This window comes from Archocentrus centrarchus, unplaced genomic scaffold, assembly GCF_007364275.1.
Source record: "Archocentrus centrarchus isolate MPI-CPG fArcCen1 unplaced genomic scaffold, fArcCen1 scaffold_94_ctg1, whole genome shotgun sequence".
Taxonomy (NCBI): domain Eukaryota; kingdom Metazoa; phylum Chordata; class Actinopteri; order Cichliformes; family Cichlidae; genus Archocentrus; species Archocentrus centrarchus.
In genome coordinates, this window is record NW_022060303.1 from 229,324 (window position 1) to 255,044 (window position 25,721).

At 46.9% G+C, this 25,721-nt stretch overlaps 1 protein-coding gene across 1 annotated transcript in view; it reads left to right on the top strand.

The window, feature by feature from the left end:
• The first annotated feature begins 5,824 nt into the window (after positions 1–5,824).
• The window catches only part of LOC115778015 (mucin-5AC-like), a 29,336-nt gene continuing 9,439 nt past the window's right edge, over positions 5,825–25,721 (top strand). The window contains exons 1-4 of the mRNA XM_030726024.1: positions 5,825–6,124; positions 8,263–8,526; positions 8,647–8,734; positions 8,998–9,144. Of these exons, the coding sequence (XP_030581884.1) occupies positions 5,825–6,124; positions 8,263–8,526; positions 8,647–8,734; positions 8,998–9,144 (799 nt within the window). The remainder of the gene's footprint in view (positions 6,125–8,262; positions 8,527–8,646; positions 8,735–8,997; positions 9,145–25,721) is intronic.

A 25,721-nucleotide genomic window follows, 5' to 3' on the forward strand; every position in this document is an offset into this window, starting at 1 on the left:
CACTTTGGCGCTATGTGGCCATTTTCCCCACAGCGGTAACAAAAGCGTTCTGAGTCAGGTGACTGCCTGGCTGATGGAGTCCCCACCGCCATCACAGTTGGAGAAGCTCCCGCCTGACAGGACAGCCGTGTACCTACTTTCTTTTGCAACTGCTTCACTTGTTTCTTTAGGGCAACCACTTCAGGGTCCACATTATTCTCTGAAGCTAGCTCTCTGCTATCCAACTGCTTTTCACCCTTCTCTGTTTCTGCAGGAGAATGGGTAGCAAGTGCTGCAAACATGGCTTTTACTTCTTTAACCACTTAACTGGCGGCTAAAAAAAACAAAAAACGCCTGAAAAAGCATACCCAAATTAAATCAGCTGCTGTTCCTGAACTCTTTGGAGTACACACAAAAGTTTAGTGTCTTTGCGAAGCAGACAACCTATATTTTTCATTTATGTAGTCAAAAGCACTGTAACTGTAATGAGTTTGTAGCTATTAAGTTTGGAACACAGAAAAAGTAGACAATTTTTGCCTCGCCTAGATTTTTCCTGATTGTTATCATGTAACTACACACTGAATATAGAAGGTAACGACTGGAAAATACATTGGAGCTGTAGAATGAAGTCTTTTTGTCGTGCATTTCGAATTTCATCAAGATAGCACAAAAGCCTATTGTTTTGTAAAGGTTTTTGTGCATTGATGCCCTGGCGTGCTCTCTCATGTGCCATTTGGATAGTCCAAGTGCCGCATCTAAGCCCCCTTTGACATGCAAATTTTAAAGGGCTGTAACTCCTCAATGCTTCAACATACAGTCATCAATGAGGGCTCTAATCAAAGATACTGTCCTGAGGAATCCTGTACTACACACAAAATTACTGAATAAATCATAAATAAAGCCATATTAATCCAATAAAATATGAATGACACTATTGTACATTGTAAAAAAAAAATAGTCACAAAACAAATCACCATTTCTGTAAATGCTATTTTATTTTTCAGAGTAATGTAAAAAAAAAAACACAGCACAGCAAACTGCAACTATTTACAATTATTCTGCTCTACCCCCACCCCCCCTCACATGGAATTTTCAATGTGCCACTGGTTATAGCAGTCTCTGTTTGGGACAAAGCACAATGGCTTGTCACATGTGGTGCACTGGCCCTTCTGGCCTGTGCTGTAACAGGCATTAGATCCTCTTCATCAGATGAAGAAGCCTCTTCCACCATCTTCTCTTTGGCTGGCTGCCACTCATGATCAGAGGTTCCCCTAATTTGTAAAAGAAGGAAAATGTCAGGCCTTCATGCACCAAAAACCCAGTCATTTTTCAGTGATTCCCTTACACACGCAAATAAATACATTGTATATCAAAAAAAGTTACAGTAAATGCAGACAGTGCATACACACATAAAATAAAAACCACACAATCCTCCCAGTAGTCCTTGTCTGATACAAAATGTACAACCTCCTCCCATACAATAACCCCCACCCCCAACTTGTAAAACTTTAGACACTTACTGGTCATCTCCATCGGAAAACAAATCTTCTTCTGATGTTGGATCATCAGTTGAACCCAAAAAGTCTGATGCTGAAATGTCGCTCTCTCTCCGTGTGAGCAATTCCACAACCTCCTGAGCGCTGAACTTGGTCTTGCCGGCGGCCCGCTGTGCCATTTCGCAAAACTCCAAAACAACGATGCGATCACGACGAATCTCAAATGAAGCTCTGAGACGCTGTCCACCTCACCTTGCCCTTTTATCGGGTGATGCTGACGTAATAGAGAAGCCCGCGAAACCCCCAATCGATACTTACAGTACACCTTTCCCTACCCCCAAACACCTGGCACATTTCAATACGTAAATCACACCACTATACAGCGCCCACGCAAACACACAATATAAGTGGCGCCACAGCGGCGCACGGTTATATTTTCTGTGTAATGGTGCATGCCAAGCTCAGCATTACATACATATTTACATCAGAACGGCATATAATACGAGGACGAGCTGAGAATAAAAACTTACCTTCTGCCTTCTGAGTAACAGGTGTTCATTTGCAGCGATAAAACTGGTCAAATCAGCGACGACATTCTCTAATACAAAATAATCCACTCTCGTGAGTCATTTAGTCACTTCGTTGAATAAATGTAGTCTGTTTTTGATGCATTCTGACAATCCATTGCCGAGAGAAAACATTGTAAATACTGTTTATGCACGTCAGCGCATAGACTCCTACTTCCTGTTTGGTTTACGCATGGAGGACGCAGCAAATACGCACTGAATACGCAGGGAGTTTATGCCTTCATGTGAAAACACACCCCATAGTGCCATACACCCACGTGTCGGGAATTTTATTGGCTATCCATCTGTGGTTTTAGATTTCAGGTTAGAGTTGACCAATAAGAACGATTGGAGAACATTTGGGGGCATGTCCTTAAATGTCACATGACGCTCTCTGGATATTATTGGCTCTGGAAAATCCATTTCATAACATGATTGGCTAAATGAGGTGTCAATCGAATTCTGAGGGTCTAGTCTGTCATATAAAAGCATCGTGAGGGCGAACGGCAGCGTTACTGTGACGCTATGAGGCTTCAAAGTCGGAAATCGCTACAGAGGGCCCGGGGGCGGGCCCTTGCCAGTTAACAGGTTAAGTTCTGCTTTCAGGCTCTGTATCTCTGATTGCCTGTTGTCAGCTTGTGGCTTAACTTGAACTGAGCTCACTGAGCGGTTCAGCTTAACTCTGGAAGCTTCATATTCTTCCTCTATGCGAATTTCTCGCAGTAGTTCAAGGAAGGTTGGGGGTTTGGTCCTCCTCTCTCTAAGACGGAGGTTAATTAGCATTAAGTCAGCATCTACTGCACCTTTAAGTAGCTGCTCAACACGTGCGGTGTCCATACTGTTAACTGGGATACCACCTCTTTGTACAACTTTTGTCAAAGCACGCTCTAACCTGCGGAGAAAATCAGACAACTTTTCCCCAGGTTGTTGATGCAACAGTCTAAAGGCAAAATACAAGTCATCTTCGGACTCTGCCAGTCCAAAGGCACTCTCTAACGCCTCTAAACATCCTTCAGGGGTCACATCCGGATCAGATAAACGCACTGCTTTTATCACATCTAACGCTGGCCCCTTTAAACTCTCTATGACTCTCCTCCTTTTTTCTTTTGGAGAGCCAGGACTCTCTTCGACCAGCAGGTATGCTTGCTCTAACCAGTGGTCAAATTGTTCCTCACCGGCTGGGGTGGGGATGTTACCTGAAAAAATTCTCAGGCGTCGGTGTCCTGCATTCTCTGGGGACGGTTTAACTGTTTTGTCCAGCAGGTCACCAACAGCACGCAAGATGGACTCAGTAGGAGACACTGGCTGTGATCCAGCCAATAAAGCTTGCACATCCTCGGCAGACTTTCCTTCAGCCTCCAACAGAGCTTTCAGTTTACCAGCAAAATCTTCCTCAACCCCAGGAGTTTCAGCTACTACACAAATTGGCCATGCTGTCAATCCATCAGGAGAGCGAACTTCTTTTGGGACTGCTGAGTCAGTCACTTTTTTTCGACACTCACAAAGCACTAACACTTGATTGTCTGTGTCACTTAGCATTCGTCCTCTGACTCTTACGTGCCCAAAACACTTGATAGTCTGTAGTGCATCTTCTATCTGCGCAATCTCTGTGTGCTCTGGAACTACAGTCAGTAAAGCATGACTTTCATCTAATGTCTCTCCCCTACACCAGTTCTTCAATCTGGTCACTATGCTGGTATCCATGTCAAAGATACTGTATTAACGTTCCCTCATGTAATACAGTTAGAAACTCAATACTTTTTTTTTTTTTTTTGTTTGTTTTGTTTTTATACACATCAAATATAACACAATCCCAGCGGTGCCTCCATTTATGTAACCCACATACTACTGATCGGTATGAATGGGCCCTGAGTTCGTATTCAACGACATTATTTACTTAACCACTATAACATCACACACTCTACAATTGGAATTAACAATACCACACTTTAATTAGAAAACCACCAAAAACACACTTAAATCAATATTTCAGTTCTTTCAGGTCAATTAACGGTTCAAAATTACATGTATCCCCACACACCACAGTCCCAAATAATGTTATTAAACAAAACAAACCCGTTGCAGGCCTGATTCGGAGCTTGGGTACAGTGAGACCAGAAACTTTGCGGTCCTTTCACTCAATTAGAGCCAAAATAAAATAATAAGCCAACAGTACCTTTTTCCAATATGGCGGTGCAAACGTTCAGTCCACGTTGTCCTTCCCACACAGGCAAGAAACACAGGGAATACCCGTCTGGTCGCCGTTTCCCGCGTAGCCAGAGGAACTCTGAACTATAGGTAGCTCAGCGCGCTATCTGGGATCCTCTTTTGTCTGTGTGCGGTAAGAGTCAGCCGAGTCCTGTAGCGATTAGCCGGGCTAGCCAACCGCAGCTTTCAGACGATCAGCGCGGTTAATTTCCGCTCGATTATCCAGCGAGCAAACCACGACTTTCAAGGCCAAACACTTAGAGGCGTAGGCTGCGCCAAATTAAACTGTCCTCCTTCCGTTCACCTGGCCGATGTCCGAACACGGAGTACCAGTTTAACTCTCCATAAAACTTTCACTTTTTCAGTCAAAGTCTAGCGCACCTCTCTTCTCGGGTCTCTCTTTTTCCTTCTCCCTCGCGCACACTCACACCACCTCCAATCAGCAGCCAGTACAGAAACAGGTGACTAAAATGAAACACTAGATTGGCTTTCCTTCACAACAAATGAAATGAACAAATAAAATAGAATATTTATGGCAAATTAATTATCTTAACACCTTAACATTTGAAATTTTAACATTCACATAAATGCATTTAACCACATTCAATCAACTTATTTATGTCCATTTCCTACAGGGCTACACAAAGATGGGCGGATTAATTTTTTTTTTTTTTGCATTCAGGGTCTTATCTGCTATGTGTGCATTCAAAGCCAAGAGACTCAAACTTTCAGTGTAGTTTCCTGATTTTTCACAATATTTCATTTAGTTTCATAATGACTTAATGTGTGCTCTGTGTCAGCAGCAGCTGGATGCGAGGGCGAGTGTCCTGGTGTCATGGTATGGGAGGTTGTGGGTTTCTTTTGGGGCTTTCTGCAGGTGGGCTCCTCCCAGCTGGGCGGAGTGGTGTTTTCATCCTCCGGCTGCACGCACCTGTCCTTGATTTGGGCCAGTATTTAAGGACTAGCGGAGCCGGTTACTCTCCGCCAGATCGTCTTGTACCTCAGTGGTAACCAGTTTTGTTTTAGTTATTTTTTGGTACTTTCAGTTCTTTATGTTTATGTGCTGCATTTCACTCCTTCCAGGATACTTACCACCTCCGCTGGTGTACTGATGTTCTGTTTCTCTGTGGTAGTTGAAAGCTTTCTACAGTGGAGTCCAACCTGTTTTCATCCTAGTGGCTGCTGCAAACTTAAACTCCACTTTCTTGGGACAAGATCTGCTTGCCTACCTGCTTGCCTGGCTTCCCTCATTCGTTGGAGACCTAGGGAATTCTTGTAGCTCCTTCATCATCCCCTACCCTTTTTGTGAATCACCAAGTGGATTCCAAAGTAAGCGCCCTACCATTCAGCCTTAGTCACAATCTTGTAGAGAGCGCTCTTGTGAAAGAAATTAACCCATCTCTATTTCTGTTCCCAGTGGCCCCGTGTTCAGGATTTCTCTTTTCACTCATTTCCCCTGCCAGTGTTGTGAAATAAAGATTATTTTATTGCAGAGCTGTTTTCTCGAGGTTGTGCATTGTTGGGTTCTTTTAATAAGTTGGCTCACGAGCCGTGACAGTACGATCTGGCCAAGACATGGACCCCGCAGACCCCGTTAAAGCAGCTCTGGGAAAACAGGGTGCAATTATTGCCGAACACACCAATGCTTTGCGGTTTCTAGGTGAACAGCAGGCTATTACTAATCAGCGTCTTGAGCATCTTAACAAGTTACTCGAGGCTGCGCCAGTTTCCTCCTCGGTTTCCCCGGCCTTATCCGCTCCTTCTCCAGTTCCGGGTGAGGGAGCGGCTTCTGCGAATGTAACCACCAACACGGTCGCTGCAGCGGCAGTGTTCTGGGATGCCGCACCGCCCTCTCCTGAGCCTTTCAAGGGAGAGGTCGGGACTTGTGGGGGCTTCCTTCTTCAGTGATTTGGCAATTTCTCGCTCTCCTCGCTCCTTCCCTGACGATGCGTCAAAATTGTCATATGTTGTAGGCTTCTTACAAGAAAAGGCACTCACTTGGGCTGAGGCCTTTTTTGTTTCTACACCTATTCACAGTTGCTCGTATAACACATTCATTGAAGAGTTAAAGAAAACGTTTGATCACCCGTTTAGCGAGGGAAATTTGGCTAAGAGATTGCTAAACCTTACACAAGGAAGTAAGTCTATAGCGGAGCACGCCATACAGTTCCGTACTTTAGCAGCTGGGGCGGGGTGGCCGGCAAGTGTCCTTCAGGGGGTTTTTCTAAAATCATTAAATGATCAGATGAAAGACCAACTGGTGTCGCGGGATGAACCATGTTCCTTTGAGGGATTGGTTTCTTTGGCGTTAAAAATTAATAATCATTTGAGGGAGCGGAATAGAGAGAGACACTACAGATTCCGGCAGCCGTCGCTTCTCAATTTGCCGCCAGTTACCGCTGTGCATTCTCCGTCGTCCTCCTTGGTCAGCGCTGATGTAATGGATACCACCGGTGAGCACAGCAGTGAGCCCATGCAGGTGGAACGGGCTCGTTTGACTGTGGAGGAGCGGCAGAAGCGCATGAATGCTCGGTTGTGTCTCTATTGTGGTCAAGCGGGTCATTTTATCGCCTCCTGTCCCATACGGCCAAAAGATTCCGCCCGCCAGTAGAACCGGGGATATTGGTGGGCAGCTTGTCTCAGTCATTAAAGCCCCGTCTTACACTTCCAGCAACTCTTTGGTTCAATAATGATTCTATTCCTCTCCGGGCTCTGATAGACTGGGGTGGAGCAGAATTTACTTGATTTGACTCTTGCTAATCAATTGAATATTCCCGTGCATCCTCTTCCCAAATCTATTATTGCTACTGCATTAAATGGAGACAGGCTGTCCACCATCACTCATTGCACAGATCCGCTTCACCTAGTGGTTTCAGGGAATCATCTTGAGCATATTGTATTCTACTTATTCTCTTCTCCTAGTTCACCAGTTATATTAGGGTTTCCATGGTTAGAGAAACACAATCCCCATATCCAGTGGGCTGAACACAGGTTGGAGAGTTGGAGTTTATTTTGTCACTCACATTGTTTAAGATCAGCTATTCCTCCTTCTCTTAATCCCTCTGAATCCATCTCCAGTGAGCCAGATTTATCACTAGTTCCCCAGGACTACCATGATCTGCGCACAGTATTCAGTAAAGACAGGGCTTTGTCTCTGCCACCTCACCGTCCGTATGACTGTGGTATAGACTTGTTGGCTGTAGCTCAGTAGGTAGAGCAGGTCACCTACTGATCAGAAGGTCAGCGGTTCGATTCCTGGCTACTCCAGGCTACATGCCAATGTATCCTTGGGCAAGATACTTAACCCCAAGTTGCTCTCCGACCGTCCCGTCGGAGTATGAATGTGTGTGAATGATAGTTAATTAAAAAGCACTTAGCTTAGCAAACATGGAAGTGCTTGTATGAATGGGAGTGCATGGGTGAATGTAAACATGTTGTAATAGCGCTTTGAGTGCTCATACTGAGTAGAAAAGCGCTATATAAGAGCTAGTCCATTTACCATTTACCATTTGTTATCTGGCGCCCCCTTGCCCACCAGCAAGCTGTACAATCTTTCCCGGCCTGAGAGGGATTCGATGGAGAACTACTTCAAGGATTCTATCGCTGCTGGCATAATTCAGCCCTCTTCTTCCCCAGTGGGGGTGGGGTTTTTCTTTGTTTCTAAGAAAGATCAGACCCTCCGTCCCTGCATAGATTATCGAGGTTTGAACGATATCACAGTAAAAAATAAATACCCATTACCTCTCATTAGCTCGGTGTTCGATCTACTCCATGGGGTGACTGTATTCACGAAACTCGATCTTCGAAATGCGTACCATCTAGTTCGAATCCATCAGGGAGACGAATGGAAAACTGCTTTTAATACTCCATTAGGACATTTTGAATACCTGGTCATGCCCTTTGGACTTACCAAGGCTCCTGCAGTTTTTCAAGCATTGGTTAATGATGTATTACGGGACTTTCTGAACCTTTTTGTTTTTGTATACCTTGATGATATTCTAATTTTTTCTAAGGATCTCGCAGAACATAAGGTTCATGTCCGCCAAGTACTACAGAGGCTACTGGAGAATCGTGTGTACGTGAAAGCTGAAAAGTGTGAGTTCCATGTGCCTTCCATTGCATTCCTCGGCTACATTTTTGAGGGTGGGCAGGTGAAGACGCACCCAGAAAAAATCAAGGCAGTGGCGGAATGGCCGAGGCCAAATACTCGCAAACAACTACAGCGCTTCTTGGGATTTGCAAACTTTTACCGGAGGTTCATCAGGAATTACAGCCAGGTAGCCACACCGTTAACTAGACTCACCTCTCCTAAGGTTCCCTTTCTCTAATCTCCCGAAGCAGATGCGGCCTTTGTACTCCTTAAGGACAGATTCACTTCAGCACCTGTTCTCACTCAGCCTCGGTCAGAGTTACAGTTTGTGGTTGAAGTGGATGCTTCTAGCTCTGGGGTGGGTGCGGTGTTGTCCCAACGAACTGGTCCTGAGGGTAAGCTACAGCTTTGTGCTTTTTTTCCAGACGACTCTCTCCAGCAGAACAAAACTATGACGTAGGGGACAGGGAGTTGCTGGCTGTTAAGTTAGCCCTGGAGGAATGGCGTCATTGGTTGGAGGGAGCAGAACTTCCCTTTATAGTTTGGACTGATCATAAGAACCTTTCCTACCTGCGATCTGCTAAACGTCTAAACCCGAGACAGGCACGTTGGTCATTGTTTTTTGGGAGATTCAATTTTTCCATTTCTTATCGTCCAGGTACAAGAAATGTTAAACCAGATGCCCTGTCTCGTCAGTTTGCTCCCAAGGGGGACTCTACAGATGTGGCTCCCATTCTGCCCTCTACGTGCACGGTTGGTGGTCTTTCTTGGGAGGTGGAGGATGCTATTCAGCAGGGCCTTCAGGGTGAACCAGCCCCTGGGAACGTTCCTCCCGGTCGGCGTTATGTGCCTACCTCGGCCCGGTCTGCCGTGCTCCATTGGGTCCACATCTCCAGGTTCGCATGTCACCCTGGGGTAAGCCGAACTATTTCTCTATTAGCCCGCTATTTTTGGTAGCCAACGTTAGAGCAAGATACTAGGGAGTATGTGTTGGCCTGCCCAGTGTGTGCTCAAAATAAGAGTGGCAATTTACCACCTTCTGGGCTTTTGCAACCCCTTTCCATACCACACAGGCCCTGGTCCCACATTTCATTGGATTTTGTAACTGGATTACCTGCTGCTAATGGCAAGACTGTGATCTTAACTGTAGTTGACCGATTTTCTAAGGCTGCTCATTTTATTGCTTTGGATAAATTACCTACGGCCCTTGAGACCTCTCAGTTAATGGTGGAGCATGTCTTTCGTCTACATGGGATCCCAGTGGATATTTTTTCTGACCGTGGCTCCCAGTTTACCTCCCAAGTTTGGAAAACCTTCTGCAATACCTTTGGAGCTACGGTTAGTCTTAGTTCCGGTTACCATCCTCAATCTAATGGGCAAACTGAGAGAGTGAACCAGGAGCTAGAAGCTACACTCCGTTGTGTGTGTACTCACAACCCTTCTCAATGGGCTGCACAGTTACCTTGGGTTGAATATGCCCATAATGCTTTAACCACTTCTGCTACTGGGATGTCACCTTTTGAAGCTTCTCTAGGATACCAACCGCCATTGTTCCCGGTTCTGGAGCAGGACTTGGCTGTACCTTCTGTTCAACATCATCTCCAGAGGAGTAAGCGAGCTTGGGAACGTACAAGGCTGGCGTTGCATCACACAGCTGAGCATAATTGTCATCTGGCGGATCGTCGCCGGATCCCGGCTCCTCGGAATGCACCGGGTCAGAAGGTTTGGCTTTCTTCTTGTGACATTCCTTTACGGCATGTTTCCAGGAAATTGGTACCCCGCTTCCTGGGCCCTTATGAAATTGCCTCTATTATTTCTCCTTCTGCGGTACGGTTGCACCTTCCTGCCACTCTACGTGTACATCCTACATTCCATGTGTCTCAGGTGAAGCCTTATCGTTCTAGCCCTCTGTGCCCTCCTGCAGTCCCCCCCCCCCCCCCCCCCCCCCCCCCCCCCGGCTTGTGGATGCCCCCCCGTCTATTCCGTTGGCCGGATTTTGGATGTCCGTTGTCGGGGCCGGGGGCGGCAGTATCTGGTTGACTGGGAGGGCTATGGTCCGGAGGAGAGGTCCTGGGTGTCTCGTGCCCTCATCCTCGACCCGGCTCTCATCGCTGCTTTTCATCGTTCCCGGTCGGGTGGGTCCGGTCGGCCTCCTGGAGGTGGCCGTTGAGGGGGGGGCACTGTCATGGTATGGGAGGTTGTGGGTTTCTTTGGGGGCTTTCTGCAGGTGGGCTCCTCCCAGCTGGGCGGAGTGGTGTTTTCATCCTCCGGCTGCACGCACCTGTCCTTGATTTGGGCCAGTATTTAAGGACTAGCGGAGCCGGTTACTCTCCGCCAGATCGTCTTGTACCTCACTGGTAACCAGTTTTGTTTTAGTTATTTTTTGGTACTTTCAGTTCTTTATGTTTATGTGCTGCATTTCACTCCTTCCAGGATACTTACCACCTCCGCTGGTGTACTGATGTTCTGTTTCTCTGTGGTTGTCGCAAGCTTTCTACAGTGGAGTCCAACCTGTTTTCATCCTAGTGGCTGCCGCAAACTTAAACTCCACTTTCTTGGGACAAGATCTGCTTGCTGACCTGCTTGCCTGCCTGCCCTCATTCGTTGGAGACCTGGGGAATTCTTGTAGCACCTTCATCATCCCCTACCCTTTTTGTGAATCACCAAGTGGATTCCAAAGTAAGCGCCCTACCATTCAGCCTTAGTCACAATCTTGTAGAGAGCGCTCTTGTGAAAGAAATTAACCCATCTCAGCTTCCCCAGCCAGGATCTCAGTGACCTTTGTGCCAAACTGCAAGACAGACTAGAAGCTCACCCTAAATACAACGCCGTGCACCATAAGTGTTTGTATGCTGGACCATGCTCTGAGAGAAAGCCACCACCACCACATGGCCCAGAAGTAGCAAAGCATTATATGTCATAATGTTTTTGTTTTCTTATATATGATGTGTGTGTGTATGTGCATATTGCTTTGTAAATTAAAAAAAAAAAGAAATTCAAACTTGTGCCTCACAATTTGTTTCTCTTAATTGAGTTCCTTTTAGTTGAGGTTATTAGCATGGCATGAATACAACATAACATACAAGGTATAATCACAGAAATATCCATCCATCCATCCATCCATTTTCTTCCGCTTATCCGGGGCTGGGTCGCGGGGGCAGAAGCCTAAGCAGAGAAGCCCAAGCTTCCCTCTCCCCAGCCACCTCCTCCAGCTCATCCGGAGGGACCCCAAGGCGTTCACAGGCCAGCCGAGATACATAATCTCTCCAGCGTGTCCTGGGTCTACCACGGGGCCTCTTCCCGGTGGTCACAGAAATCACAGAAATAATAATTAAAAATAATTTTTATTACTGGGTTATTATTTATTTGGAAGGGGCTTACCCAGGCCTGTCTTTATAAAGGCCAATGGGGGACAGATCTACCAGCCAATCACATGTGAGTGCTGAATTGTGATGGCATTTTTTTCATCCAATGACAGAGAAGCCACGTGTGTCTGTTGCCGCTGCTTCGGCTTGCAGTGCTGCTATTCATATGTAAAGTAGTCAATGCCTGCCGGCTCCCCCGTACCTTTATCCCTGCTGCTTCTGGTGGTACGTAAACGACCATATCCGTCTCAGGCGAACGAAAATGCGGATCCCCGTATGCTGACGAAAGCTGCCGTTTACTAGCGGCGCCCGCGTCAGTATACGGGGACGAATATGCTTCTTTTCGTGCAGTGATTAACAAAACAATTTTCCTCGTAGATTGATGTCTGGATTTTTTTTTCATAAATGAAGTGTCCAAAATCATCACTCAAGAACAAATGCAAACTTTTTCCAGGTAGATCGTTCAGAAAGTATAATACAAAAATTTAATAAAAAATGTCCCTTCATTCACTAATTTTCTAGATTTTTTCTTAAATAAACAAGTTTTACAAATTTAAATTTAAGTTTGCTTTAAATGTTTCATAGCAAATTCCTTTTTTTCCCCAAATAAAATATGTTATGCGTCACATGACAGTATAACAAAACACTGTGGGGAGGGGAGGAGCAAAGTGTGCCTGCTCTGTGCTGTGACAGGAGCGACACTTAGTCAGCTCGCATCTTTGAAGAAACCGCAGCACTGAATACGGAGAGAAACTGAAGCCAAAGTATCGATCTCATTACACTGATATTGATCAATACCAATACCAACGTTGGTATCCATATTATCGATATTAGGATTGATCTACCCACCACTAGCTCAATGTACTAATGACGGAGAAACAACTTACTTCTCTGCCGTTACCATTGGTGGTGTCCATGGTAACTTCAGGGTTCTTGCAAGAAATATTTCTCACCCCAGTGCTAATGCTAATGCTAATTAGTAAGCTAATGCTAACCGCTAAATGCCGCTCCCACTTTTTAATTGAGTGATGGATAGAATGATAATTTTTGCATATAATCCAGAAAAGTTACATTTTTATATCAAGCATTTGATGTGTCCCAGAGTGCCGTTTCCTTCCACTAATGTGTTTGCAGAAATCACATGAAAGAAACATACACGACAAAAACATAATCCAGATTTTTTAACAATCAGCTGCTAAAAGCATTTCCTACATTTGAATATCAGCCACCATGTTCTGAGCATAAACTATCACATTTTTAATGCAACAATAGGAAGTGACATCATCTTGCTGGGAACTGTAGTTTTTTTTATTCTTGAAGGCCTCTCATAGCTCTACTGGTGCTGAAAACTAATGTTTGACTATGGCTTTCTGAATACAAGTAGGGCTGCAACTATCAGTTATTTTAGTAATCAAGTATTCAATTGATTACTCCGTCAATTAATCAAGTAAGAAATAATTTTTCATTTTAACAATTCATCAGCATATTTTAACTTCTGTACTGCAGATGTTTCTCCGTGTGAAACAAACAGGGTGGATGGAGTTGCTACAAAGCTCTCTTTTCTTCATGTTGCTGATCAGGTGGTTGATGAAGGACCTCCAGCTGTTTCCCAGTAAAGGTTTTAAGGTGGTTACAGGAACAAGAGCTCCTTTCACTCCACCTGAGCTCACCCTCTCAGTACTGGCTCCGCCTCTTTGCGCTTGCTGCGGGTGTGCAGACAGACTGCAGGTAAAACAGCTGCTGCTGTGTTTTTGTTGAAAAACTGGGGGCTGAATGAACTTAATGCTGTAATGCTTTTTATTCACAAGCATCCTCCAAATTGCGTTTCTACTGCAGCTCTATTTTTAGTTACTAAACAGGGATTAAAGATAAAAAACATTTTGATGGAGCCCCTCTGTACTGAAGGGGGTGGGGGTAGGGGGGGTGCACCTAACAATTGCTAGTGCTAATTGCAGCCCCCCTTTCCCCAGTACACTGTGGTTATAGATCTGTTCTGGTGGTTACAGCTGACATAAAGAAAAAATAACAGCTGACATCCTCTGCACAACACAGGGCACATTCAAACACACACACTCACAGCACAGAGAAGTGGGGGCGTGGAAAAACATCTCAGCAATCCACTAGGGTAAAGGGTCCGTTTTTTTTTCCAAATGACGGAAATCCGTTATAGCGATGGAGAACTAATGTAGAGGAAATGCTCCGCTTACACGGAGACACCTGAGCTGCAGAGTTGAAACGAAACATCAAAGGATTTTTGATAATTGAATTGAGTTACTCCAAGAATTATTGCAGCCCTAAAATTTGGATTAAATTTTCAGTTTGTGTATCAAAATACATGAAGGTTGGTATTTACCTTTCTTGCTGAGATTTTTTTGTTGAATCGGAAGCCTGAAATTTTCCTTTGATCTTCATTTTCCCTCTTACTTCTCCTCGTGTTCATGTCGGTTGTTATTTTGATTTATGTAGCACACGCATGACCATAGTGAGACCAAACGTGCACATTGTGAATGAAACTGTCCGTGCTCTGTGATAGATTGCAAACTGCGGTGAAATGATACAGGCTTAAGCAGCGATAATAGCAGCGACCTAGCCGGGGCAGAGTCTGTGAGGCGCGCTCCTTTGAGAGGCAGAGGAGCGCAATCTTTGTTGGATTTGAATCAGTACGTTTTGCATCCAATAAACGCAAAGATGTTATCAAATAAATTGGACAATATTCTGGCAATTTAGTGATATTTCCAGAGCTGTGGTCTTGACTGGTCTTGAAATAAAATCCCGAGTCCGCAAGGTCCGAGTCCGTGACAAGACCAAGACCATCAAAAAGCGGTCTCGAGACCAAAACCGATCTCGAGTACTATAACACTAATATATGTATATATGTATATAATGGATATATATATAAAATTCACACAGGTTAAATAAATCCACTTTATCTCAGAGAGAGAGTCACTGTCATTTAGTCATCTGACTAACAATCTTAAAAAAAAAGAGGCGTGACCGACGCATTCCTAAGACTTTACTCTTGAGTCTTGAGATGTCACAGTTGCACCACAAACATGTTCCAAGCCAAATTTTTTCTTAACGTGATGACATAATGGGGAAGTGTCCTAAAAACTGTGGTTTGACAAGCCCACTAGAAAATGTCAAATCTAATTATATTTATTATGTAAAATAAGATACTGATGGCAATTTCAAATATCAAGCATTGTTCTGTCTCTTGACCAGACGCTGCATTGAGCAGGTGGGCCCCTTGCTGTGTTACATCAGTGCATATATCTATGGATTTACTGAGCTGGCAAGAACCCTGATAATTAGAGGATGGAATTTTGTTCATTCAGTCTGTTTACTTGTTTTGTTATTTGAACAGAGTACTAGATGTATGGGAGGGCACTGACGAGAAAGCACTTTGGTGAAGTGTACTTCACTGGAGCCTGGCTTTTTAAATAATGAGTCAGCTTTTGCTATTTTTGCTCTGTATCATTTCTGTTTACATTTTAATAGCACAGCTGTGAGTCTTTTGGTATGGAGGACAAAAACATTAATTTTTTTGAAGAGCATTATTATTTTAACATGCCAAAAGTTTATTTTTGAGTTACAGCTGAATGTTAAGATCAACACACCTTCCTCCATCACAATTTTTTGAAAAGCTGAAGAGAGGACCAATAAATGAACTTTTTGTATTACCAATGAAATCAGGGGATTCAAACATTAAAACTGAACATCCAGGCCATACTAATGCAGTATATAAACAAAAACTTCAGAATCTATAATAAACAATGATGTGTGATTACTTTAATCTTGCATTATCTTGCTTTTCTTCTAAACTCTTTTCACCCTACTACATTTCTGCATTTGTTTTTCATGGCATTTATGATGTAGGAAGCTAGAGGCCATTATACTACGCCAAAAAACTTTCAGTTTGACAGCTGACACGCCTGTGAATCCTGTGATGTTACATTCTTCATTCTCAAGCTAACAAAGCCTTTTATTTGACACACGTCATGAGCCCTTATTCTCCTGAAATATATAAGGACACAAAAGGTGTTGACTGCATCATAAGGTGAAGGCTTTACCAAGGCAAAGAGGTGAACTGCGCTGTTTTAAAATAAAAAATAATTTAAAAGCATCTACAGGAGGGAAAAAAGGGAAATTTTTATTAATTTTCATCTAATCTCAATTTTGGTAAGTACAGTAGAATATAGATTTTATGTATAGTAAATATGACTTTTTTATTTTTACATTTAATCAACTTATAAAATGAATGCTAATTGTTTTGACAATATTATTTTTAAATAGTCATGCATTTCACAATGAATACTCTTAATAATTAAGCAAGTCTTTTTTTTTCTCTTTTTTAAAAACTATATTCATATCCTTGACATTTTTTTCTTTTACAGATTTAAGTGATTGAAGAATGGGGGTTGGATTGATGATATTAATTTCCATGGTGCTAACAGGTGAGCGAAGTAATGTTAAACCTACTGCTGATACAAAATACATGAACTGCTTTAGCAGACACGTGTATGCCATTTTACTGGGTAAACACTTATTTACTTTGGTTGCAGTAAGGAAATCTAGGTGAATAGTGGACAATCTGAGTTTGCTATGTCTGAGATGAGGAAATTTTGCATACCTGTTCTTTAAAACACCCCAAGATTCTCTCTGACTCTGACACGTTGTTATTCACATAGTCTATATCGCAGTGTATGGATTATACTTGAAAGCAAAAAATGGGCTGAAATTTTGCACTTTATTAAATTTTCACTTTATATAATTTTTGGCCTCACTTTGTATAATTTTTGAGCCTATATTTTTGAGCTCTCATAACATTAAAGTAGAACATATGGCCATGAGACATTTTTAAGGCTGAAAGAAATACATTCAAGCTCTGTTAAAAACTTCAAGTCTTGTTTTGATAACTTTAAAAAACAATACCATTTTTAGTGTAACAAATGACTATATTTGAAAATAATTTTGACAAAGCATAACAGGTTAAGGTTGCGTGTTATCAATTGCAATTACATTCTCTATTCCATTTTATTTCTATAGCACCGGATCCCAAGGTGCTTTATATTGTAAGGTAAAGGCTACAATAATATAGAAAGCCATTTATGCTGGAGAGTGATATAAATCTTGAAAGTGTGTGGCAGGCTGAGAGTGGACCCAAATGCTGGACACTGAAGGCAAAATGTGAACTCAAAAATACAGCTTTATTGCTGATTTCCAACAACATAGGAAAAGCTAGATTAGTTTTTACAAACACTAACTGGAAGACCGTGGAAAACTGGAACAAAATCAAACTACCATGACGGAGGACACAGAAGAAAACTGAGGGCTTGAATACACATAGCACGTGAATAGCAAGATGGGGAACCACTGGGGGAAAACAGGGCACAGGTAAACAGATCCTGACTCATTAGAAAAGGGGAACAATGCACATAACACAAGGATTACAAAAGAGTTGAGAAAACCCAGAAACACTAAGTCACAGGCAGATTTGACAACAAACAACAATATTGAAATTATTATGTCTCCCATGATATTAAAATACATATAAGGTCAAATAAAAAATTGCTAGAATGTTGAGTTTGGGCTTCAATGTGTGATATTTGTAAAAGGTATTGCAGACACTACAACCACAGCTGCAGACACAACAACCACAGCTGCAGACACAACAACCACACCTGCAGACACAACAACCACAGCGGCCGAGACTACAACAACAGCTGCCGAGACTACAACCACAGCAGCCGAGACTACAACTACAGCTGCAGACACAACAACCACACCTGCAGACACAACAACCACAGCTGCAGACGCAACAACCACACCTGCAGACACAACAACCACACCTGCAGACACAACCACAGCGGCCGAGACTACAACTGCTGCCGAGACTACAACCACAGCAGCCGAGACAACAACCACAGCTGCAGACACAACAACCACAGCAGCCGAGACTACAACAACAGCTGCAGACACAACAACCACAGCAGCCGAGACTACAACAACAGCAGCTGAGACTACAACCACAGCTGCAGACAAAACAACCACAGCGGCGGAGACTACAACAACAGCGGCGGAGACTACAACCACAGCAGTGGAGACTACAACCACAGCTGCAGACACAACAACTACAGGTGCAGACACAACAACCACAGCTGCTGAGACTACAACAACTACAGGTGCAGACACAACAACGACTGTACACACCACAACCACACGGGCGCAGACTACAACCACAGCTGCAGACACAACAACCACAGCGGCCGAGACTACAACCACAACTGCCGAGACTACAACTACAGCGGCCGAGACCACAACAACAGCTGCAGACACAACAACCACAACAGCCGAAACTACAACAACAGCGGCTGAGACCACAACCACAGCTGCAGACACAACGACCACAGCGGCCGAGATTACAACAACCACTGTACACACCACAACCACAGGGGCCGAGACAACGGCCACAGCGGCCGAGACAACAACCACAGTGGCCGAGACTACAACCACAGCAGCTGAGACTACAACAACAGCCGCAGACACAACAACCACAGCAGCCGACACTACAACAACAGCAGCTGAGACTACAACCACAGCTGCAGACACAACAACCACACCTGCAGACACAACAACCACAGCAGCCGAGACTACAACCACAGCTGCAGACACAACAACTACAGGTGCAGACACAACAGCCACAGCTGCTGAGACTACAACAACAGCTGCAGACACAACAACCACTGTACACACCACAACCACACCGGCCGAGACTACAACCACAGCTGCAGACACAACAACCACAGCGGCCGAATCTACAACAACAACTGCCGAGACTACAACTACAGCGGCTGAGACTACAACCACAGCTGCAGACACAACAACCACACCTGCAGACACAACAACCACAGCAGCCGAGACTACAACAACAGCTGCAGACACAACGACCACAGCGGCCGAGATTACAACAACCACTGTACACACCACAACCACAGCGGCCGAGACAACGGCCACAGCGGCCGAGACTACAACCACAGCAGCCGAGACTACAACAACAGCTGCAGACACAACAACCACACCTGCAGACACAACAACCACAGCTGCAGACGCAACAACCACACCTGCAGACACAACAACCACACCTGCAGACTCAACCACAGCGGCCGAGACTACAACAGCTGCCGAGACTACAACCACAGCAGCCGAGACAACAACCACAGCTGCAGACACAACAACCACAGCAGCCGAGACTACAACAACAGCTGCAGACACAACAACCACAGCAGCCGAGACTACAACAACAGCAGCTGAGACTACAACCACAGCTGCAGACATAACAACCACAGCGGCGGAGACTACAACAACAGCGGCGGAGACTACAACCACAGCAGTGGAGACTACAACCACAGCTGCAGACACAACAACTACAGGTGCAGACACAACAACCACAGCTGCTGAGACTACAACAACAGCTGCAGACACAACAACGACTGTATACACCACAACCACACGGGCGCAGACTACAACCACAGCTGCAGACACAACAACCACAGCGGCCGAGACTACAACCACAACTGCCGAGACTACAACTACAGCGGCCGAGACCACAACAACAGCTGCAGACACAACAACCACAACAGCCGAAACTACAACAACAGCGGCTGAGACCACAACCACAGCTGCAGACACAACAACCACAGCGGCCGAGATTACAACAACCACTGTACACACCACAACCACAGGGGCCGAGACAACGGCCACAGCGGCCGAGACAACAACCACAGTGGCCGAGACTACAACCACAGCAGCTGAGACTACAACAACAGCCGCAGACACAACAACCACAGCAGCCGACACTACAACAACAGCAGCTGAGACTACAACCACAGCTGCAGACACAACAACCACACCTGCAGACACAACAACCACAGCAGCCGAGACTACAACCACAGCTGCAGACACAACAACTACAGGTGCAGACACAACAACCACAGCTGCTGAGACTACAACAACAGCTGCAGACACAACAACCCCTGTACACACCACAACCACACCGGCCGAGACTACAACCACAGCTGCAGACACAACAACCACAGCGGCCGAATCTACAACAACAACTGCCGAGACTACAACTACAGCGGCTGAGACTACAACCACAGCTGCAGACACAACAACCACACCTGCAGACACAACAACCACAGCAGCCGAGACTACAACCACAGCTGCAGACACAACAACCACAGCGGCCGAGACTACAACTGCTGCCGAGACTACAACCACAGCAGCCGAGACAACAACCACAGCTGCAGACACAACAACCACAGCAGCCGAGACTACAACAACAGCTGCAGACACAACAACCCAAGCAGCCGAGACTACAACAACAGCAGCTGAGACTACAACCACAGCTGCAGACCGAACAACCATAGCGGCGGAGACTAAAACAACAGCGGCGGAGACTACAACCACAGCAGTGGAGACTACAACCACAGCTGCAGACACAACAACTACAGGTGCAGACACAACAACCACAGCTGCTGAGACTACAACCACAGCTGCAGACACAACAACCACAGCGGCCGAGACTACAACCACAACTGCCGAGACTACAACTACAGCGGCCGAGACCACAACAACAGCTGCAGACACAACGACCACAACAGCCGAAACTACAACAACAGCGGCTGAGACCACAACCACAGCTGCAGACACAACGACCACAGCGGCCGAGATTACAACAACCACTGTACACACCACAACCACAGGGGCCGAGACAACGGCCACAGCGGCCGAGACAACAACCACAGTGGCCGAGACTACAACCACAGCAGCTGAGACTACAACAACAGCCGCAGACACAACAACCACAGCAGCCGACACTACAACAACAGCAGCTGAGACTACAACCACAGCTGCAGACACAACAACCACACCTGCAGACACAACAACCACAGCAGCCGAGACTACAACCACAGCTGCAGACACAACAACTACAGGTGCAGACACAACAACCACAGCTGCTGAGACTACAACAACAGCTGCAGACACAACAACCACTGTACACACCACAACCACACCGGCCGAGACTACAACCACAGCTGCAGACACAACAACCACAGCGGCCGAATCTACAACAACAACTGCCGAGACTACAACTACAGCGGCTGAGACTACAACCACAGCTGCAGACACAACAACCACACCTGCAGACACAACAACCACAGCAGCCGAGACTACAACCACAGCTGCAGACACAACAACCACAGCGGCCGAGACTACAACTGCTGCCGAGACTACAACCACTGCAGCCGAGACAACAACCACAGCTGCAGACACAACAACAACAGCAGCCGAGACTACAACAACAGCTGCAGACACAACAACCACAGCAGCCGAGACTACAACAACAGCAGCTGAGACTACAACCACAGCTGCAGACATAACAACCATAGCGGCGGAGACTAAAACAACAGCGGCGGAGACTACAACCACAGCAGTGGAGACTACAACCACAGCTGCAGACACAACAACTACAGCTGCCGACACAACAACCACAGCTGCTGAGACTACAACAACAGCTGCAGACACAACAACGACTGTACACACCACAACCACACGGGCGCAGACTACAACCACAGCTGCAGACACAACAACCACAGCGGCCGAGACTACAACCACAACTGCCAAGACTACAACTACAGCGGCCGAGACCACAACAACAGCTGCAGACACAACAACCACAACAGCCGATACTACAACAACAGCGGCTGAGACCACAACCACAGCTGCAGACACAACGACCACAGCGGCCGAGATTACAACAACCACTGTACACACCACAACCACAGGGGCCGAGACAACGGCCACAGCGGCCGAGACAACAACCACAGTGGCCGAGACTACAACCACAGCAGCTGAGACTACAACAACAGCCGCAGACACAACAACCACAGCAGCCGACACTACAACAACAGCAGCTGAGACTACAACCACAGCTGCAGACAAAATAACCACACCTGCAGACACAACAACCACAGCAGCCGAGACTACAACCACAGCTGCAGACACAACAACTACAGGTGCAGACACAACAACCACAGCTGCTGAGACTACAACAACAGCTGCAGACACAACAACCACTGTACACACCACAACCACACCTGCCGAGACTACAACAACAGCTGCAGACACAACAACAACAGCGGCCGAATCTACAACAACAACTGCCGAGACTACAACTACAGCGGCTGAGACTACAACCACAGCTGCAGACACAACAACCACACCTGCAGACACAACAACCACAGCTGCCGAGACTACAACAACAGCTGCAGACACAACTACCACATCGGCCGAGATTACAACAACCACTGTACACACCACAACCACAGCGGCCGAGACAACGGCCACAGCGGCCGAGACTGCAACCACAGTGGCCGAGACTACAACCACAGCAGCCGAGACTACAACAACAGCTGCAGACACAACAACCACACCTGCAGACACAACAACCACAGCTGCAGACACAACAACCACACCTGCAGACACAACAACCACAGCTGCAGACACAACCACAGCGGCCGAGACTACAACTGCTGCCGAGACTACAACCACAGCAGCCGAGACAACAACCACAGCTGCAGACACAACAACCACAGCAGCCGAGACTACAACAACAGCTGCAGACACAACAACCACAGCAGCCGAGACTACAACAACAGCAGCTGAGACTACAACCACAGCTGCAGACATATCAACCACAGCGGCGGAGACTACAACAACAGCGGCGGAGACTACAACCACAGCAGTGGAGACTACAACCACAGCTGCAGACACAACAACTACAGGTGCAGACACAACAACCACAGCTGCGGAGACTACAACAACAGCTGCAGACACAACAACGACTGTACACACCACAACCACACGGGCGCAGACTACAACCACAGCTGCAGACACAACAACCACAGCGGCCGAGACTACAACCACAACTGCCGAGACTACAACTACAGCGGCCGAGACCACAACAACAGCTGCAGACACAACAACCACAGCAGCCGAGACTACAACAACAGCGGCTGAGACCACAACCACAGCTGCAGACACAACGACCACAGCGGCCGAGATTACAACAACCACTGTACACACCACAACCACACCGGCCGAGACTACAACCACAGCTGCAGACACAACAACCACAGCGGCCGAATCTACAACAACAACTGCCGAGACTACAACTACAGCGGCTGAGACTACAACCACAGCTGCAGACACAACAACCACACCTGCAGACACAACAACCACAGCAGCTGAGACTACAACAACAGCTGCAGACACAACGACCACAGCGGCCGAGATTACAACAACCACTGTACACACCACAACCACAGCGGCCGAGACAACGGCCACAGCGGCCGAGACTGCAACCACAGAGGCCGAGACTACAACCACAGCAGCCGAGACTACAACAACAGCTGCAGACACAACAACCACACCTGCAGACACAACAACCACAGCTGCAGACACAACAACCACACCTGCAGACACAACAACCACACCTGCAGACACAACCACAGCGGCCGAGACTACAACTGCTGCCGAGACTACAACCACAGCAGCCGAGACAACAACCACAGCTGCAGACACAACAACCACAGCAGCCGAGACTACAACAACAGCTGCAGACACAACAACCACAGCAGCCGAGACTACAACAACAGCAGCTGAGACTACAACCACAGCTGCAGACATATCAACCACAGCGGCGGAGACTACAACAACAGCGGCGGAGACTACAACCACAGCAGTGGAGACTACAACCACAGCTGCAGACACAACAACTACAGGTGCAGACACAACAACCACAGCTGCTGAGACTACAACAACAGCTGCAGACACAACAACGACTGTACACACCACAACCACACGGGCGCAGACTACAACCACAGCTGCAGACACAACAACCACAGCGGCCGAGACTACAACCACACCTGCCGAGACTACAACTACAGCGGCCGAGACCACAACAACAGCTGCAGACACAACAACCACAGCAGCCGAGACTACAACAACAGCGGCTGAGACCACAACCACAGCTGCAGACACAACGACCACAGCGGCCGAGATTACAACAACCACTGTACACACCACAACCACAGGGGCCGAGACAAGGGCCACAGCGGCCGAGACAACAACCACAGTGGCCGAGACTACAACCACAGCAGCTGAGACTACAACAACAGCCGCAGACACAACAACCACAGCAGCCGACACTACAACAACAGCAGCTGAGACTACAACCACAGCTGCAGACACAACAACCACACCTGCAGACACAACAACCACAGCAGCCGAGACTACAACCACAGCTGCAGACACAACAACTACAGGTGCAGACACAACAACCACAGCGGCCGAGACTACAACAACAGCTGCAGACACAACAACCACACCTGCAGACACAACAACCACAGCTGCAGACTCAACAACCACACCTGCAGACACAACAACCACACCTGCAGACACAACCACAGCGGCCGAGACTACAACTGCTGCCGAGACTACAACCACAGCAGCCGAGACAACAACCACAGCTGCAGACACAACAACCACAGCAGCTGAGACTACAAAAACCACAGCTGCAGACACAACAACCACAGCAGCCGAGACTACAACAACAGCAGCTGAGACTACAACCACAGCGGCGGAGACTACAACAACAGCGGCGGAGACTACAACCACAGCAGTGGAGACTACAACCACAGCTGCAGACACAACAACCACAGCTGCTGAGACTACAACAACAGCTGCAGACACAACAACGACTGTACACACCACAACCACACGGGCGCAGACTACAACCACAGCTGCAGACACAACAACCACAGCGGCCGAGACTACAACCACAACTGCCGAGACTACAACTACAGCGGCCGAGACCACAACAACAGCTGCAGACACAACAACCACAACAGCCGAAACTACAACAACAGCGGCTGAGACCACAACCACAGCTGCAGACACAACGACCACAGCGGCCGAGATTACAACAACCACTGTACACACCACAACCACAGGGGCCGAGACAACGGCCACAGCGGCCGAGACAACAACCACAGTGGCCGAGACTACAACCACAGCAGCTGAGACTACAACAACAGCCGCAGACACAACAACCACAGCAGCCGACACTACAACAACAGCAGCTGAGACTACAACCACAGCTGCAGACACAACAACCACACCTGCCGACACAACAACCACAGCAGCCGAGACTACAACCACAGCTGCAGACACAACAACTACAGGTGCAGACACAACAACCACAGCTGCTGAGACTACAACAACAGCTGCAGACACAACAACCACTGTACACACCACAACCACACCGGCCGAGACTACAACCACAGCTGCAGACACAACAACCACAGCGGCCGAATCTACAACAACAACTGCCGAGACTACAACAACAGCGGCTGAGACTACAACCACAGCTGCAGTCACAACAACCACTCCTGCAGACACAACAACCACAGCAGCCGAGACTACAACCACAGCTGCAGACACAACAACCACAGCGGCCGAGATTACAACAACCACTGTACACACCACAACCACAGCGGCCGAGACAACGGCCACAGCGGCCGAGACTACAACCACAGTGGCCGAGACTACAACCACAGCGGCCGAGACTACAACAACAGCTGCAGACACAACAACCACACCTGCAGACACAACAACCACAGCTGCAGACGCAACAACCACACCTGCAGACACAACAACCACACCTGCAGACACAACCACAGCGGCCGAGACTACAACTGCTGCCGAGACTACAACCACAGCAGCAGAGACAACAACCACAGCTGCAGACACAACAACCACAGCAGCCGAGACTACAAAAACAGCTGCAGACACAACAACCACAGCAGCCGAGACTACAACAACAGCAGCTGAGACTACAACCACAGCGGCGGAGACTACAACAACAGCGGCGGAGACTACAACCACAGCAGTG